This window comes from Rhinoderma darwinii, chromosome 4 (assembly GCF_050947455.1).
Source record: "Rhinoderma darwinii isolate aRhiDar2 chromosome 4, aRhiDar2.hap1, whole genome shotgun sequence".
NCBI lineage: Eukaryota > Metazoa > Chordata > Amphibia > Anura > Rhinodermatidae > Rhinoderma > Rhinoderma darwinii.
In genome coordinates, this window is record NC_134690.1 from 348455047 (window position 1) to 348471696 (window position 16650).

Consider the following 16650-nt stretch of genomic DNA (forward strand, 5'->3'; position numbering starts at 1 on the left):
TTAATACTGTATGTTTGTGGTAATCGAGGGCTGATTGAGCAGTACAGAGGCACCCCATACCAACCGGTTCATCCGGGATTAAAAAATAGGATCTACTTTTTTCCAGAAACGGCAACACACTTGTCCACGGGCTGTGCCTAGTATTGCAATTCAGCCCAATTTTCACAGACACACAGACTATTTTAGCCATTGTTACCTGATGATATAGGAGTTAAAGGGGTTTTCTACACTCTTTGTAACCACTCTGGCCAAGAGATGAGGATCCTGAACAGAGGACCCCGTGCTATTAAAGCCAAATTCCCTAATATGCTATATGAAAATGGGACTTCTGAACTGGACAACCACTTTTATGATTAGACCTGTTTAAGAAACCGATGTCCCTCTTAATAAATAATGTGGTATACCACATAGATTCAACACCTATAAAAGTATACCACAATTCTTCATAGTAAGCCAACACATAATGCATAAAATTTTATCTTTATTAGATCAAATAGTAAAATATAGAACAATAGCTGTCTCAAAATCAACTAAAGTCACATAAAACAGACCGAAGAGGTGGTCGCACGTACAATGTCGAGAATATAGTTATAAGGTGCAATAACCAGATCACACATTTATATCTTGTAAGATCAGGATACCAATAAAGTGCCAGTGCTCCCAAGAGATAATATGGGATGAGACTCAACCCCAGAATAGGAAACACAAAATATCACATCAGCAAACACTTACACATTAATACAGGCTATTAAATAAACCTATATTGAATAAAGATATATTGTATCAATTGTGTTGGCTCCCGATAAAGGTTTGTGGTATACATTTATAGGTGTTAACCCACTGGCGTAGCTATAGGGGTCGCAGCGGTCGCAATTGCGACCGGGCCCCGAAGCCAGGGGGGCCCACGGCCCCCCCGCACCACATCAATAAAAAGTTACTATAGTAACTCGGGCCGCGGGCCCCTGTTACTATAGTAACATACTTTACTTACCTTCCTGGTTCCGGATGGCAGCGGAGGTCCTGAGGTCAGGCGCTGTGCGCAGCGCATGACGTCACAGCGCTATGCGCCGCGCACAGCATCGAGACGACAGAACTCCCGCCGCGGCCGAAGAGGAAGGTAAGGTTAGCCCTGACTGCCGCGGTCCGTCTCCCGGGACCCGCCAATCAGCTGTTTTGAAGGGGCCGCAGAACTCGTACGAGAGCTGCTCCCCTTCATTCCGGTCACACTGTGAATCCGTGTCGGCGATTCACAGTGTGAGCGAGTAGTGAAATGAAGGGGAAGCAGCTCTCGTACGAGTGCTGCGGCCCCTTCAAAACAGCTGATTTGCGGGTCCCGGGCGACACATCAGCTATTGATGGCCTATCCTGAGGATAGGCCATCAATGTTTAGGGACTGCACAACCCCTAAGCCTACGATGTAGCAGACTTAGGGGCCCCATGAGACAGGATCACAGATTGTGTGATCCTGTCTGCTGGGCCCTGTATCTAAGCCAATCACATGGTAGGCTTAGATACATGGCCCATGTGTGATCTTGTCTGGTGGGCCCTGTATATAAGCCTACCACACTGTAGGCTTAGATACATGGCCCATGCGTGATCCTGTCTGCTGGGCCCTGTATCTAAGCCAATCACATGGTAGGCTTAGATACATGGCCCATGTGTGATCCTGTCTGCTGGGCCCTGTATCTAAGCCTACCACACTAGGTTTAGATACAGGGCCCCAGCACACAGTAATCTTATACTGTATAAGATTACTGTCTGCTGGACCCTGTATCTAAGCCTACGTTGTGGTAGGCTTAGATACAGGGTCCCACAGACAGTATCACACATGGGCCCTGTATCTAAGCCTAACACACGTGTTACTAATCATTTTTGGTGTGTGTTCTTACAGGTTCGGTCGTTGGACTACGTCGGATTCCAGGACTACTTCGATGACAGCTTTTTCTTTATTATCAATAAAATGGTTAATGAGGGTTGTGTGTGGGTTTTTTTTTTATTTCAATAAAATATTTTTTCTATGTCTTTGTGGTTTTTTTAAATCTATATTACTACCGCCTTAGTAATGGCCGCCGGCTGATTGACAGTGTCCATTGCTAAGGCGGGGCTTAGTGTTAGCCGGTGCAGAGGCTAACACTAACCCCCTTTATTACCCCGGTACCCACCGCCACCAGGGGTGCTGGGAAGAGCCGGGTACGATCCAGTACCTGACCATCTGTAGTGATGGTCGACCACTGGGGTTGCCGCAGGCTGGCATTATCAGGAGGGGAAAGGCTAAAACAGTGGCCCTTCCTACCCTGGTGATGCTAGGCTTCTGCTGCTTTATTGTATCTGGCTGGTTATGAAAAATGGGGGGGAACCCCACGTCATTTAAAAAAAAAAAAAAATATTTGGAAAGAACAATGTGGGGTCCCCCCCCCCAATTTTCATAACCAGCCAGATGCAACACAGCAGCAGCAGGCAGCATTACCAGGGTGGGAAGGGCCACGGTTTTTGGCCTTCCCCAGCCTAATACTACCAGCCTGCGGCCACCCCAGTGCCTGCCCGTCACTACAGATGGTCGGGTACTGGTTCGTACCTGGCTCTTCCCAGTACCCCTGGTGGCGGTGGATACCGGGGTAATAATGGGGGTTAGTGTAGCCTCTGCACCGGCTAACATTAAGCCCCGCCTTAGTAATGGAGTTTGTCAATCAGCCAGCGGCCATTACTAAGGCGGTGATAATAAAGTTTAAAAAGATACAAGCACATAGAAAAATATTTTATTGAAATAAAAAAACACAACCCTCATTAACCATTTTATTGAAGTCCTCGAATCCGAAGTCCAACAACCGAACCTGTAAAAAAAACACAAACACACAAAAATAATCAGTAACACATAAAGAAGCAAAATTATTATTCTTACCTGTCCTGGGTACAGCGCTGGAGACGCAATGTCAGCGAGCTGGGCCCTGTATCTAATCCTATCATGTGTGATACTGTCTGCTGAGCTGTGTATCTAATCCTATCATGTGTGATACTGCCTTCTGAGCCACTGTATCTAATCCTATCATGTGTGATACTGTCTGCTGGGCCCTATATCTAATCCTATCATGTGTGATACTGTCTGCTGAGCCACTGTATCTAATCCGATCATGTGTGATACTGCCTTCTGAGCCACTGTATCTAATCCTATCATGTGTGATACTGTCTGCTGGGCCCTATATCTAATCCTATCATGTGTGATACTGTCTGCTGAGCCACTGTATCTAATCCGATCATGTGTGATACTGCCTTCTGAGCCACTGTATCTAATCCTATCCTGTGTGATACTGTCTGCTGAGCCACTGTATCTAATCCTATCCATAGTTTATAGGGTCGTAGTGCTATAGATATGCTATGCTGTCTCCTATACACACTGGGGGGGGGGGGGGGCCCAGTAAGAATTCTTGCATCGGGGCCCATGAGCCTTTAGCTACACCCCTGTGTTAACCCCTTTAATGACTCCTCTGCTCATGTATTCCGGATAGCACGGATAAGAATGTGTCTGACATAGGTAAGTATGGGGAATTCACTAGCGGCAGCCCTGTGTAATAATCTGAGGTTCTAGTGATAGTCTTGTGATGCCAAGGTCCTCAAGGTTTGTACATTCAGCTTGATTTGTGTTTTTTTTTTTTAAATCTCCAGACCTGCAAAACCCATAATGAGTTATTGCAGCTGAATTGTACAGTATCCGATCTAGAGGTTCAGAACACTTCACACCTGAAGGTTGTCCATCAGTTAGAAGACCGGCTGAGAGAAATGGCCCAACAGAAGGAGGAGGTTATAGCAGATATACAGAAGCTCCAGAACCAACTCCTCTCTGGAGAGAGCGAGAAGGTGCAGCAGCAAACTAACTGGCAACAAGACCGCGAAAGACTGGAACATGACCTGCAGTTATCTAAAAACAAGGTATCTGACGTAAAATGATTAGTGGGTTGGCGTCCGCTTCTAGCCATTTTGCTTACTGGAGTGAAAATTAAAATGGTGGCCCCCATTTCCCCAAATTAGAGATGGGAAAGTGCAGAGATTGACTGTAGGGGGCAGCATTTTAGCTGCTATACCGTTCTCACCTAGTCTCCTAGATGGTGCAACACTGGTTGTCACATTTCATGGAGTTTTTCCATTTTGGGACGATATCAAGGTGGTCTAGAATGCCAATATATACCCACCATGCAGCTAAATGGGAAATGGGGTGGTGGTTGTTTTTCTATGTTTTTAGGTTTACATTTTGGGGAAAAATAATATATACTGTATATGTTAAAAAATATTAATGTTTACTATTTAAAACGTTACGTTTTGAACATCCCATTTGTTTTTCTTTTAATTATTAAAAAAAAAAAAAAGATTGAAAATCTGATTCATAAGCACAAGCAGGAAAAACAAGATCTTCTCAATGGACTGGATGAGACCAACAAGCAGGTTAGTGTTTTTATTTCTAACCAGTTCTCATTAGCAATAGCTTAAAGTGTATATAACAATGCTAACCTTTTTATTTTATTTTAAAGAAACTAGCAGCTTACATTTTTGTTTGTGCTTGGTATAGGCTATTGTACTCTGTTTCTTCAGTAAGGCACACCTTTCCTTTTGTTCTCTCACACACCTATTCAATACAAAATCTCAGCTACCTATTTCCACCACTAGGGGGGGAAAATCTGTGAAGAGCTGTACAGGTCCTGTTGAAGAGAAACGTTATGTACCAAAGAAATAGATCACCATAGTCGGTCATAAATATTTTGCCCTTCAGACTGCACAAATATACTTTTCAGTTAAAATATGGTTGGTTATTTCTACAGGGAAAATATTAGCATTACTGTAATTTACTGAAAGGGGCTTTCCCATCAAAAAAGTGACGGCATATCTGGGATATGCAATCACTTTCTGATCAGTGAAGATCTGACGGTCGAATCTTCCACTGATACTGAGAAGGAGGAGGAACATTGTTGATTTAGCGCTGCAGACTTCTCAACCTTTATTTCCCTGCACAGCTGCACTCCCGAACATTGGTTGTGCAGGAAACTGCAGTACAGTCGCATGTGCTTGATTAGAGCTGCATCGCAGTTCCCTGCACAGTATGTGGTCGGGAGCGCTGCTGTGCAGGGGAAAACTGAAAGGTTGCAGCGCTAAATCAGCACCGTGTGCCCCAACAGTCTGACCCCCACTTATCAGAAATTGATTGCATATCCTAGGAAGATAACGTTGCTTTCTTTGTTGGGAAAACCCCATCATAAGGGGTTTCCCCACAATACTTTATGATGGTAATCGCCATGATATTCCATATTTACTGATCTTTAGGGGGGTCTCACCCCCACCGATTCTCATACTAAAGGAGTAGCGACACTGGTGGAGCGCTGCTGCTCCTGCACAGATTTTTTTCCTGCGAAATTAGACTGAAGGGTTCACGTGATCAGCAGGGGTCCAAAAGGTCTGGCTCCTACCAATCATAATGTTATGACCGATCCTAGTGAAATTCCATAACCTAATTGGGAATTTCATATGCAGTACTCTTCTATGTTGGATTCATTTATGGTAAATTTGTGCAAAACCGTTTGACTGTATATTTACATACATTTTTTTTGGGGAAAAAAAATCTGATTCATTTACAGCTCTTAGTTATGGCAACCCTTCAAGAAGAAATTTCATCATTAAAGCAGGTGAAGGAATCTTTGGAGGACCAGTGCCAGTCTGTTTCCAAACTACTTAAAGAAACCACTGAGCAGGTTAATATGGATGGTTGTACAATTATACCTGATTTGCTGAGCCATTCTCCAGTCCAAACACACAGCGCTGATACCCATAATCTCAATAACAATAGCACATACTCCTATTTCTATTTAGCCATACCCCCCTATAGTCAAGCCAATCCTTAGTCTGCGTTGTGGCTTCCTTTCTACCATATCAGTCAGAGGACCACAGGAACGGAAGTTAACGTTTCTGTCAAAAAGCCCATTGACTTCAAAGGGTTTTATTTTTGCATCAGTTGTGCTCCGTTCCGTCAGGTTTCCGTTTTTCTGACATTTACAGAAACCTGACAAAGGAGCTTTCAGGTTTTTTTTTAACATTGAAGTCAATGGATGAAGGATACAAGCTGATTTGCCATCTGTTTGTATTAGTAAGGCTTCGTTCACTTCTGCGTCGGGACTCCGTTCATGGGTTCCATCGGAGAGTTCCGTCAGGGGAGCCCATGAACTGAAACCTGACTCAAAGAAATGGAAACCATTTTAGTTTCCGTTTGCATCACCATTGATTTAAATGGTGACGGATGCGGTGAAAATGGTTTCTGTTTGTTCCCGTTGTGTAAGGGTTCCGTCGTTTTGATGGAATCAATACCGTAATAGACTGCGCTATTCATTCCGTCAAAACTACGGAAACCATTTGCACTGGATCCGTCACCATTGAAATCAATGGTGATGCAAATGGAAACCTATGGTTTCCGATGGTTTCAGTCAGGGTTCCGTACGGAGCCCTGACGCAGATCTGAACAAAGCCTTAGTCGGCTTTTGTGAACCACTGGGTACTGGGTTAATAAACAAGGTCTAGTAAAACTTCATTAAGTGTTTGGTGTGAGGTCGGTTATCTCTTTAATAAGAATCATTCAGCACCGGAGGCTGGATATTATACTTATAATAATGCTGACAATAATACATTCACTTTGATTCATTAATACGTTTCCTTCCAGTCCAGTTTTACATGAAATATTTATTATATGAATTGTCCAGGTGAGTCAAATGCAAGAGCTGAAGAGTGAACTAAAACAAGCTCAGGAGGAATACCAGAATTGGAAGAAGAGCCATGATCAGCTGAGAGTGGAGCTTGATGAAGCCCATGATCAGGTACTGGATTATTGAGTAAGGCTCCATTGGGGGGAGAGGTTTGATTTGAAGGGAAGAACGGGATGGGGAGTTGTGCTGGAATGGTGCAGCACCCTGCCATAAGGGTTGCATGTAAAAAAGTATACAAATTTAAAAGGTATCCCCCGTACTAAGGGATAAGGCAGGGTGTGGGGGTTATAGATGAGAGTGCCCGTGCGCAACTTTCTGGAGAGTTTCTATATTACATCCAGCAGGACTATATATCAATTCTTCCAACGCCACCTTCTACTCCTAGACAAGCTTCTCCATACTTGTCAGGTAGTTAATTCCCTGAAGATGGGAGTGTGATAGATTTCCAGTGGCTGGGTATAGTCGTTCTAGCTCATTTGATGTTTTTACCATGTGGAAGCAGTGTTGGTCTGGAGTTTCTTGGGCCACCAGAGAAGATAATCCTGAGGGTCCCCTCTATCTATACAGAACCTGTGCATGTCCACTTTTAATTACATCGTAATCTTTGTTGCTATCATTGCACTCACAGGACATATCAATAAGGTCTAATAAGTTATTTGTGACTTATCCCATAAGAAATAGACCCTAGTGACAAGTGATTGGCTCCAAATGGGGTTGTCTCATCTGGATCATTGGGGGGTCACTATTGTGTCAGAGCCAAAGCCCACCGCGGGATCCCCTGGTGGGCCAGTCCGACCCTGAGTGGAAGTATTTTTTTTAAATATATTTCAGATTGTGACCACCAATAACATGATAGATATGTTATAAACCTTAAAATTATTAAATAGTCCGCAGACTGTTCCCAGTTATTTAAATTCAAGTTCTACACATGAAAATGGGAATAATATTTTATTACATATATAGGATTTTCATCATCTGCTCATGGAAAGATATTCAGTTTAAGAAATTATTTTTATTCAATATAAAGTGTAACTACACGTTTGACAAATTTCTGATATGTCAAGTTTTGATTGGTGGGCATCCGAGCACAGTGACCCCCACCAATCTTTCAAACAAAGTGGCAGAAACACTCGTGTGAGCGCTCAGCCGCTTCGGTTCTTTTCGGCTTTTTCAGGAAATTAATGTATCAGAGTTCAGGCTCAATAGAAAGTTTGTGATACATCGGCTTTACAGAGAAAGCCGAACAGACATGAAGCGGCTGAGCGCTCACACGAGTGTTTCTGCCGCTTCGTTTGAGAGATTGGTGGGGATCACCGTACTTGGACCCCGACCAATCAAAACTTCTGACATGTCACTATAACATGTCCGAGGTTTGTCAAACGTTTAGTTATACTTTAATGAACTCTTCTGGGAATTTAGTTGTAACGTATTATGTTGTCCAGTTATTTAGACCGTATTGAGTAATTGGTTATGGAATCTGTCATGTTCTGAATGTTCAGACTGATTGAAAGAACAAGGCACTCGCATGGTTTAGTTGAAAAATTGAATTTTCAGGTCTTTGAGATTTGGAGATGTTCCAGACTTTTAGTGTAAAATGTGAGAAAAGAAATTCTTGATAGGTCTCCATAGTTTTATAGTCCGTATTAAGGACTGTGATAATGTATCCCAGGCTGAGGCACGTCAATCAAGCCAGAATGGGCTTATTTAGGGACCATCCACTGTGACTATTCAGCTGAGCGGCTCCACCTCCATGACTCCAAGTGTCTAATAAGCATAGAGAGTGTGTGGCGATAAAAGTACTACTTTTTAAAATCTGCAGTTACTATTCTTAATTATAGGGGCAGATTAGGAAAGCTACCCAGCTACACTATAAGGGTGGATTTACACGAGCGTGTGCGTTTTGCGCACGCAAAAACCACAGCGTTTTGCGTGCGCAAAAGGCACATGACAGCTCCGTGTGTCATGTTCATATGGATGCGCGGCTGCGTGATTTTCGCGCAGCCGCCATCATTATGACACTCCGTTTGGATGTTTGTAAACAGAAAAGCACGTGGTGCTTTTCTGTTTACATTCATTATTTTACTGCTGTTGCGCGAATAACGCGCGTTCCACAGAAGTGCTTCCGTGTGGTGCGCGTTATTTTCATGCACCCATTGACTTCAATGGGTGCGTGATGCTCGAAAAACGCCGACATATAGAACATGTCGTGAGTTTTACGCAGCGGACTCACGCTGCGCAAAACTCACGGACAGTCTGCACTGCCCCATAGACTTGCATAGGTCCGTGGGACCCGCGTGAAAACCACACGGGTTGCACGGACGTATAGCACGTTCGTGTAAATCCGCAGATAACCCCTTTTAAAATATTTTTCCGACCATCCTATTGATTAAAAAAGGACAGGATGGACATCGGTAATGCTTGCTCTGCTCCGTCATCTGCCCATACTAATAACTATGATAAATGACCAACAAAGGAAATTGCAAGAAACCGTGTTAGACCACTATATCTCCGGCCCTCTGTATTTCTTAATCATTGTATAAAACAGCTGCCAATATACACTCTCCCCTCCTCAATCTAATTCAATTGTCAATATACAGCTATTAGATGCCAACAGCCAGCTGACTCTTGCGCAGTCTAAGCACATGCGAGAGGTCCAACAACTGAAGGAGAAGGTGTCCAGTGCTGCGCCCAGGGAGCAAGTTGCTCGATTACAGAATCGGCTCTTAGAAGAACAGCAGAAAGTCCAGCAGTTACAGGAGAGGATGAGGTTTTACGCTGAGCAGACCAACCGCCAACTGGCCATGCAACAGGTATCTCTGGAGTTTTTTTTTTTTTCCTCTATTTTGGCATTTCCTAAAAAAATTCTGAATCCTCTTGCCCCCGATGATGCCATTTCAATGTGGAAAGATTAGCACTGTCTACTTTAACCATTAAGTTTTGTTTATTAGTATTCGCTAGAAAATACAAAAACATGGAGCCGAGATCCAAGAATATACAGACTATGGGGGATATATGTAATAATAGTCATTATACACCACTTTTCAGATTGCGGGTATCCCAGAGTATACCGTATCACGGGGGTTCTTACTGCTGGGAATCTTTGAGATAATCTGATACAACTGAGGAAAGCATGACCTACATTTTTCCTGCAACAGTGCTGCAAAATGAAGCCATACAATGCATCAGTGGAAATCATTGGACATTTACTTTTCAGTTATTGGATGAAGCTCTTCTATTTCCTCAGCCTGCGCTAAGAGGGTGTTTTACTATGGCTTGTCTAGTATAGACTTTACTAGAATGTCCCATTTTAATGTTCTGTATTTCTGCAGGAGGAGCATGAGAAGCTCCTGCGTAGGATGGAAGAACGAATGCAAGATGTGGAAATGAATCTGAAAAATGTCCGGCTAATGTTACAAGAAAAGGTTGACCAGTTAAATGAGCAGGTGAGTGCCGCTGGAGTGCTAATGGGATGTGTGCAGTTTCCTGGTCATTTGTTGCCTGTTGTGGTGTCACATTTTATCGATTTGCATTGTGATCGTTTTAATGCATGTCACTACATGTACTGCAATGGTGGGTCCCCATATAGGAAGTTTAAGGGGAAACGCAAGCAAAAACAAGAGGCAGTCTTAGTATGTGTGAGATCCTGCACAGTAGCGCCAGCCTACAGGTGACACATGATCAGAATTTTGATTGGTGGGGGTCAGAGCACAGAGACCCCCCCCACCAATTGCTAAAAGTGTATTGGAGTATGGACTCATAGACTTTCTATTGAGCCCGTACCTTGATACTGATTTCTGGAAATAGCCGAACAGAAAAAAAGCGGCTCACACGATCGCTTCTACCGCTTCGTTTTAGTGATTGGTGTGTCTCTGAGCACTGAGACCCCCACCAATCAAAATTTCTGTTAGGGCCTGTTCACATCACCATTCGCTTTCCGGGCCGTCTGAGGTTTCTGTCGGGTGAAACCCGCAACGGAAAGTGAAAGCACAGCTTCCGTTTCAGTCACCATTGATCTCAATGGTGACTGAAACATCGCTAATGTTTTCCGTTCGTCGCCATTCCGGCAGGTTTCCGGTTTTCCGACGGAATCAATAGCGCAGTCGACTCCGCTATTGATTCCATCGGCAAACCGGAAACCTGCCGGAATGGTGACGAAAGGAAACCATTAGCGATGTTTCCGTCACCATTGAGATCAATGGTGACTTAAACGGAAGCTGTACTTTCTGTTGCGGGGTTCACCCGACGGAACCCCGGAACGGAAATGAACGGTGATGTGAACAGGCCCTCACTAGTTTGTGACACGTTCAGTTACCCTTTTCATATTCAATTGACCCAAATTCATGAAAGTTAATGTAGAATCACCTTTTTGGATTTCTCTGTAAACCTTTAATAAAACCACCACCTGTGTAACTACAATTTGTATTTTTTCTTTTATAAAATTAAACCACCTTCCATGCACATTCATATCTAAACAGCTGGAGAAGAATGCAAAATCAGACATACTCCTGAAAGATCTGTATGTGGAGAACGCCCAGCTGATGAAAGCTCTGCAGGTGACAGAACTGCGGCAGAAAAGTGCAGAGAAGAAGAACTACCTCCTGGAGGACAAGATTGCAGCACTAAACAAAGTCATGAAGAAAATTGCCCCTGCCTCTCTGGCGGTCTGACACTGTATGCGCACCATAAACTGACAGGGCAGAGATCCTGATACTTGTCTGCCTGACTATACCTCACCATGGCTGCTAGCGCTCTGAAAATGTAGCATTTTTCCATGGGTTTCAAGCAATAAATAACAGAGCAATGGACAACGTTCATGAATTGTCTAAAAGGCATAAACATTAGTAAAAAAACAAAAGGCATTCCAAGAGACAATCACACGGGTAATAACCAGAGCTTGGACTTTTTAGAATCTGTAGCTTGTTTGTCCTTTTATAGGTTAATATTGAATCATGTCACCTTGGCAGCTGCTTACTTAAAAGGGCTGTGGAGGAATATGGCAATCCTACTATCCCAACAATAGCTGCTGTGCAGCTCTATATAATACAGGGCATGGTATACGGAGCAAGTCCCCTCTCCGTATGACCTGTGACAACTAGTGCCGAGCTAAAGTGGAGGTGTCCCTACCAACCAATCAGCCTTGTAAAGTACATCGGCAACTGAGCAACAATGTGATTGGTTGTGGACCAACTCCTAGTTTTCCCTCGCTCAAGATTTGTCATCTCCAGTGTGCTCTTAAATAATTACCCATGTGATGTCATAATTTGCATGACAGTAATGACCTATGGGAAACTCGCATCGCTGCTGCGATGTGGTTAGGATTATTTTATTCTGCACTATTTTAGAACTCAATAAGTTGAGCAAAGCCTTACTATTTCTTGTATGGACTAGTCAATGTGTTTAGTGGATCACAGATCTTTATTACTTGCTATGAAAGTCACACAGCTGTATTGTGCTTTAGTACGTGTACGCCAAAACTATAACGTGACGATTTGTACCTTTTTTTTTTTTTCCCTGTGTTTTGGACCCACTCTTGATTTTGGCTTACAAGTATGGAAACATTATTGACAAATACTGGCAAGAAAAAGTGGCCTAAGATGTAATTGAAGTGTGCAGCAAGGTTCCTCGTAAACTAACTTCTTACAAGAAATGCAGAAGATGCGTCACAGTAGTTTTTATCGACCTCCCCATAAATCCTTTACAAACCAAAGGTTAAGCATTCATGTATGAGGACTCCGAAAACTTACACCGATTACTTGTTAGCTAAGGATCATATTTGAGCAGGTACTAGAGATGGTTCTTTTTATTTAAAGGGAGTCTGTAACCAGAAATTGGCATATTAAAGCAGCACAGTGAGGCTGGGTTCACACGACCTATTTTCATGCGTAAACGAGGCGTATTATGCCTCCTTTTACGTCTGAAAATAGGGCTACAATACGTCGGCAAACATCTGCCCATTCATTTGAATGGGTTTGCCGACGTACTGTGCAGATGACCTGTAATTTACGCGTCGTCGTTTGACAGCTGTCAAACGACGACGTGTAAATTGACTGCCTCAGCAAAGAAGTGCAGGACACTTCTTTGCAATGTAATTTGAGCCGTTCTTCATTGAACTCAATGAAGAGCAGCTCAAGATTTACGAGTGTTACAGATGCCTCGTATATAACGAGGAGCATTTACGTGTGAAACGAGGCAGCTGTTTTCTCTTGAAAACAGTCTGTCTTTTCACACGTAAATGCCTGCTATCGTGTGCACATACCCTAAGGCTGGGTTCACACGACCTATTTTCAGCCGTAAACGAGGCGTATTATGCCTCGATTTACGCCTGAAAATACGGCTCCAATACGTCGGCAAACATCTGCCCATTCATTTGAATGGGTTTGCCGACGACCTGTCATTTACGCATCATCGTTTGACAGCTGTCAAACGATGGCGCGTAAAATGACTGCCTCGTCAAAGAAGTGCAGGACACTTCTTTGGATGTTTTTGGAGCCGTTTTCTCATAGACTCCAATGAAAACAGCTCCAAAAACGGACGTAAAAAATGCGAGTTGCTCAAAAAACGTCTGAAAATCAGGGGCTGTTTTCCCTTGAAAACAGCTCCGTATTTTCAGATGTTTTTGGTCCCTACGTGTGCAAATACCCTAATATAGCCTTGTCTGAATAGAATGATGGTTTTGTTTTTCAGAGGTGTGGCTCCGTTGCAGTGATAATGTTATTCTTCATATGCAAATGAGCTATTTGGAGTAGTGATGGTGTCACTGGTGCACCAAACAGCTCTGCCAGCGAGCCACAATTTGTCCCTCCCTTCTTTAACAAACAGGGCCAGGCAGTGTAGAAGCAGTGATCACGTCTGGCCCCGTATTCTCCTGAGCACGCCCACACTAATTATGTGATCGGCATATGGGCAGTAGAGCCGATTAGACTGATGAAATTTGTGCTGTACTGTGCAAGCACCGATTAAGCTGTGGCGTGGGCAAACTCCTGCGAATATGGGTGTGATCATAACTTCTACACTGCCTGGCCCCATCAATCAAAGAAGGGATGAACTGGGGATGGAGCAAGGGAGAGTCCCTTGGAGCTCCAAAAAGCTGATTTGCATATGAATAAAGTTATTGCTGCAATGGAGCTACGCCTCTGAAAAATGAAAACCGCACTATATTAAAAGGTGAGGATACACTATAATCATTACTGGGCTGCTGCAATAGGCCAGTTTTTTGTGAGACTCCCTTGAGCTACTGCTAACTAAGGAAATTGTCGCACACATTGTTTTTCACGGTGTAAACACCTAAAAAAAAAAAAAAAAAAAGACGCTGAATGCCTACAAACATCTGCCTGCTGATTTCAATGGGAAGAACGTGCGTGCGTGTGCGTGTATATATATATATATATTTTACAGCCGTTTTTACTTTAGCATTTAGCGTAACTGTCTCATCTCCACACATGGACTATTCTAAAGAGAACCTGTTGCCAAAACATCACTACTAAACTCACAGCACCCTCCCGTAGGGTGCTGTGGCTTTAGTGGTGAAAATGCTGGTGACACATTCTCTTTAAAAGGACTTGTGTAACTGAGCACTGAATACATTCCAACATAATGCATATGGCTATAGTGGAGTGTTTTATGTACATACATCCAGAAAGCAGTGTATATGGATTAACACACTCTCCATAGCCACCTCCTTGCAAATGTTAGGGGTTACTTTGGACTATAAATTGCTCAATACAAAATATTGCGATGACAATTGCAGGGTGCCAATGGGGTGGGAGAGGGCGCACACTCCCTCCAAAACCACTTAGATTTAGCGCTTGCCATTGAGCACCACATTTAAAGGGTTAAATGGTTGAAATCAATTGCACCTGTTAGTGCAGGTGTTGGGCTGTCTTTAGGCTGCCTGACACCCACTTTAGTTGGCACATGACACCCATGACGGGCTTGTCAGACCGCTGTGAAAAGGTGTATTGGTGGTCGTTAAAGGGAACCTGCCACATTATGGTGCAGCATAAGGTCAGTGATGAGAGAGATTTTATTAGTTGCTATTTGCTTATATAAATTTATTTGAGAACTTACATACAAAGCCTGGGCAGTGCCACCAGAGGTGTATTTAGTCACACACAGCCCACTGACCCATTGATTTCAATGGGGCCATTCACACATTGGGTTCTCACGCAGCGTGTGTTCGTTGCGTGAAACTCCCTGCATGCACTATAGTGGTGTGTTTTTCACACACCCATTGTCAATGGATGCGTGAAAATCACATGTGCATCCATGTGCTTTACACATCAATTCCACTGAAGGGGGGGGGGGGGGGGGGGGAACACATAAAAGCCACATGCCACTCGCAAAGCACACTGATGCATACCGTAACATAAATCAGATTCACACACAAGTGACTGATACGCTCATGTGAATGTAGCCTTACTGTGCATATGAAGACACCTGGGAATCCGCTAAGGAGGTAGAGCAAGAGGCCACTCCTGAATACACCAGGAGTTTTTCTGACAGAGAAGTTCTTTAGAAATGGTTTAATGTAAGCTAATGAGCGACAGACTACTGCAATCAGCGTGTCCGACACGGAGGGCAGTATAATGTCAATGACCGGTTCACTTTAAATACGCCATGTGTGAAGCCGCCCTGAAGAAGGTCTTTATTTAAAACTGCTAAAGCTTGTAACATTGCACAATCCACATTAGGTAAACATAGTGTATAGATACATCTCAACCTGTCCGCAGTCAGGGGGGGGGGGGGGGGGGGGGGGGGGGGGGAAACAAGAGTCACCAAACAGAACTAACACCTCTCTGTCTCTAATGCAGTAAAGATCTTGTGTAGGACCAGCTTATTAGTGGCAAGTTCTTAAAGGAGATAAAAACGACACCAAAGCAAAACACTTTTTGAATTATATAAAATAAACTTGTGTTTTGGGCATAGTCCCCCAATGTGCAATACCGTATGCTCAGTGTCCCTTGTAGCAGTCACTTTTTTACTTCTATGTTCCCTTTATGCATCTGATAAGTCTCATCAATACTATGTATGATATTCTGACTCAATATTACAAAAGAAATGTCACCTGATAACTCCTAGTGACCGTATTTACTGAATACAAGGAATGTAATGAGAAGTTTTGTACATCACATGGTATATGTAACTAACGCCTACCCTTGTCCTGTCTGTACATAAACTGTTAGGCTGGATTCACACCAGGTCATTACATCCGTAACGGACGGACGTATTTCGGCTGCAAGTCCCAGACCGAACACAATGCAGGGAGCCGGGCTCCTAGCATCATAGTTATGTACGACGGCAGGAGTCCCTGCCGGACAACTGTCCCGTACTGTAATCATGTTTTCTGTACAGTCCGTCAGCGAGGCAGGGACTCCTAGCGTCGTACATAACTATAATGCTAGGAGCCCGGCTCCCGGACGTAATGACCTCGTGTGAATCCAACCTTAAGGTTTCTATCCTTGGACAATTGTATACATTGTCATAAAATATGTACAGTTTTGTATGTGAAGTGTACATATTTATACCGCAAAGATACCAAAATGAAACGGTAACCTAAATGTAAAGAATGTTACAGAATTGTTGAGCACTCTGACTAGGATGTTGGAGAATAGAATAAATAAATGCACAAAACAAGCTATTGGGTCATGTTTTAGCGGTTTTTGAACTATGAGAATATGATTTATGCAATAAACATACCAGTCACTCAACAGGAATAAAACTAAAAGGATAAGAGCGGCAGTTTCCTATAGCAACCAATCAACTTCTCTGTTCGATTGCTTAAAGTTGGGACCCAGTGTCAGGATTACTCACCCAGTCACCCATCAGGTCAGCTACACGGCAGATTTTTCTTGCCTAACCCCAGACAGTACATTTAACAAACTAGGGCTTTATAAAAGGAAGTCATTCCAGTATAACA

General features: G+C 43.4%; 1 protein-coding gene across 5 annotated transcripts in view; it reads left to right on the forward strand.

Moving 5' to 3' along the window:
- NINL (ninein like) overlaps nt 1–12758 on the forward strand; it is a 116312-nt gene extending 103554 nt beyond the window's left edge. For 4 of the 5 annotated variants that reach the window (XM_075862929.1, XM_075862924.1, XM_075862927.1 and 1 more), the window contains 7 exons: nt 3661–3924; nt 4360–4434; nt 5619–5732; nt 6732–6845; nt 9332–9544; nt 10064–10177; nt 11210–12758. In XM_075862929.1, the coding sequence (XP_075719044.1) occupies nt 3661–3924; nt 4360–4434; nt 5619–5732; nt 6732–6845; nt 9332–9544; nt 10064–10177; nt 11210–11401 (1086 nt within the window). In that variant the 3' untranslated portion in view covers nt 11402–12758. The remainder of the gene's footprint in view (nt 1–3660; nt 3925–4359; nt 4435–5618; nt 5733–6731; nt 6846–9331; nt 9545–10063; nt 10178–11209) is intronic. The other variant, XM_075862928.1, reaches the window with a different exon arrangement.
- Nucleotides 12759–16650: the final 3892 nt, after the last annotated feature.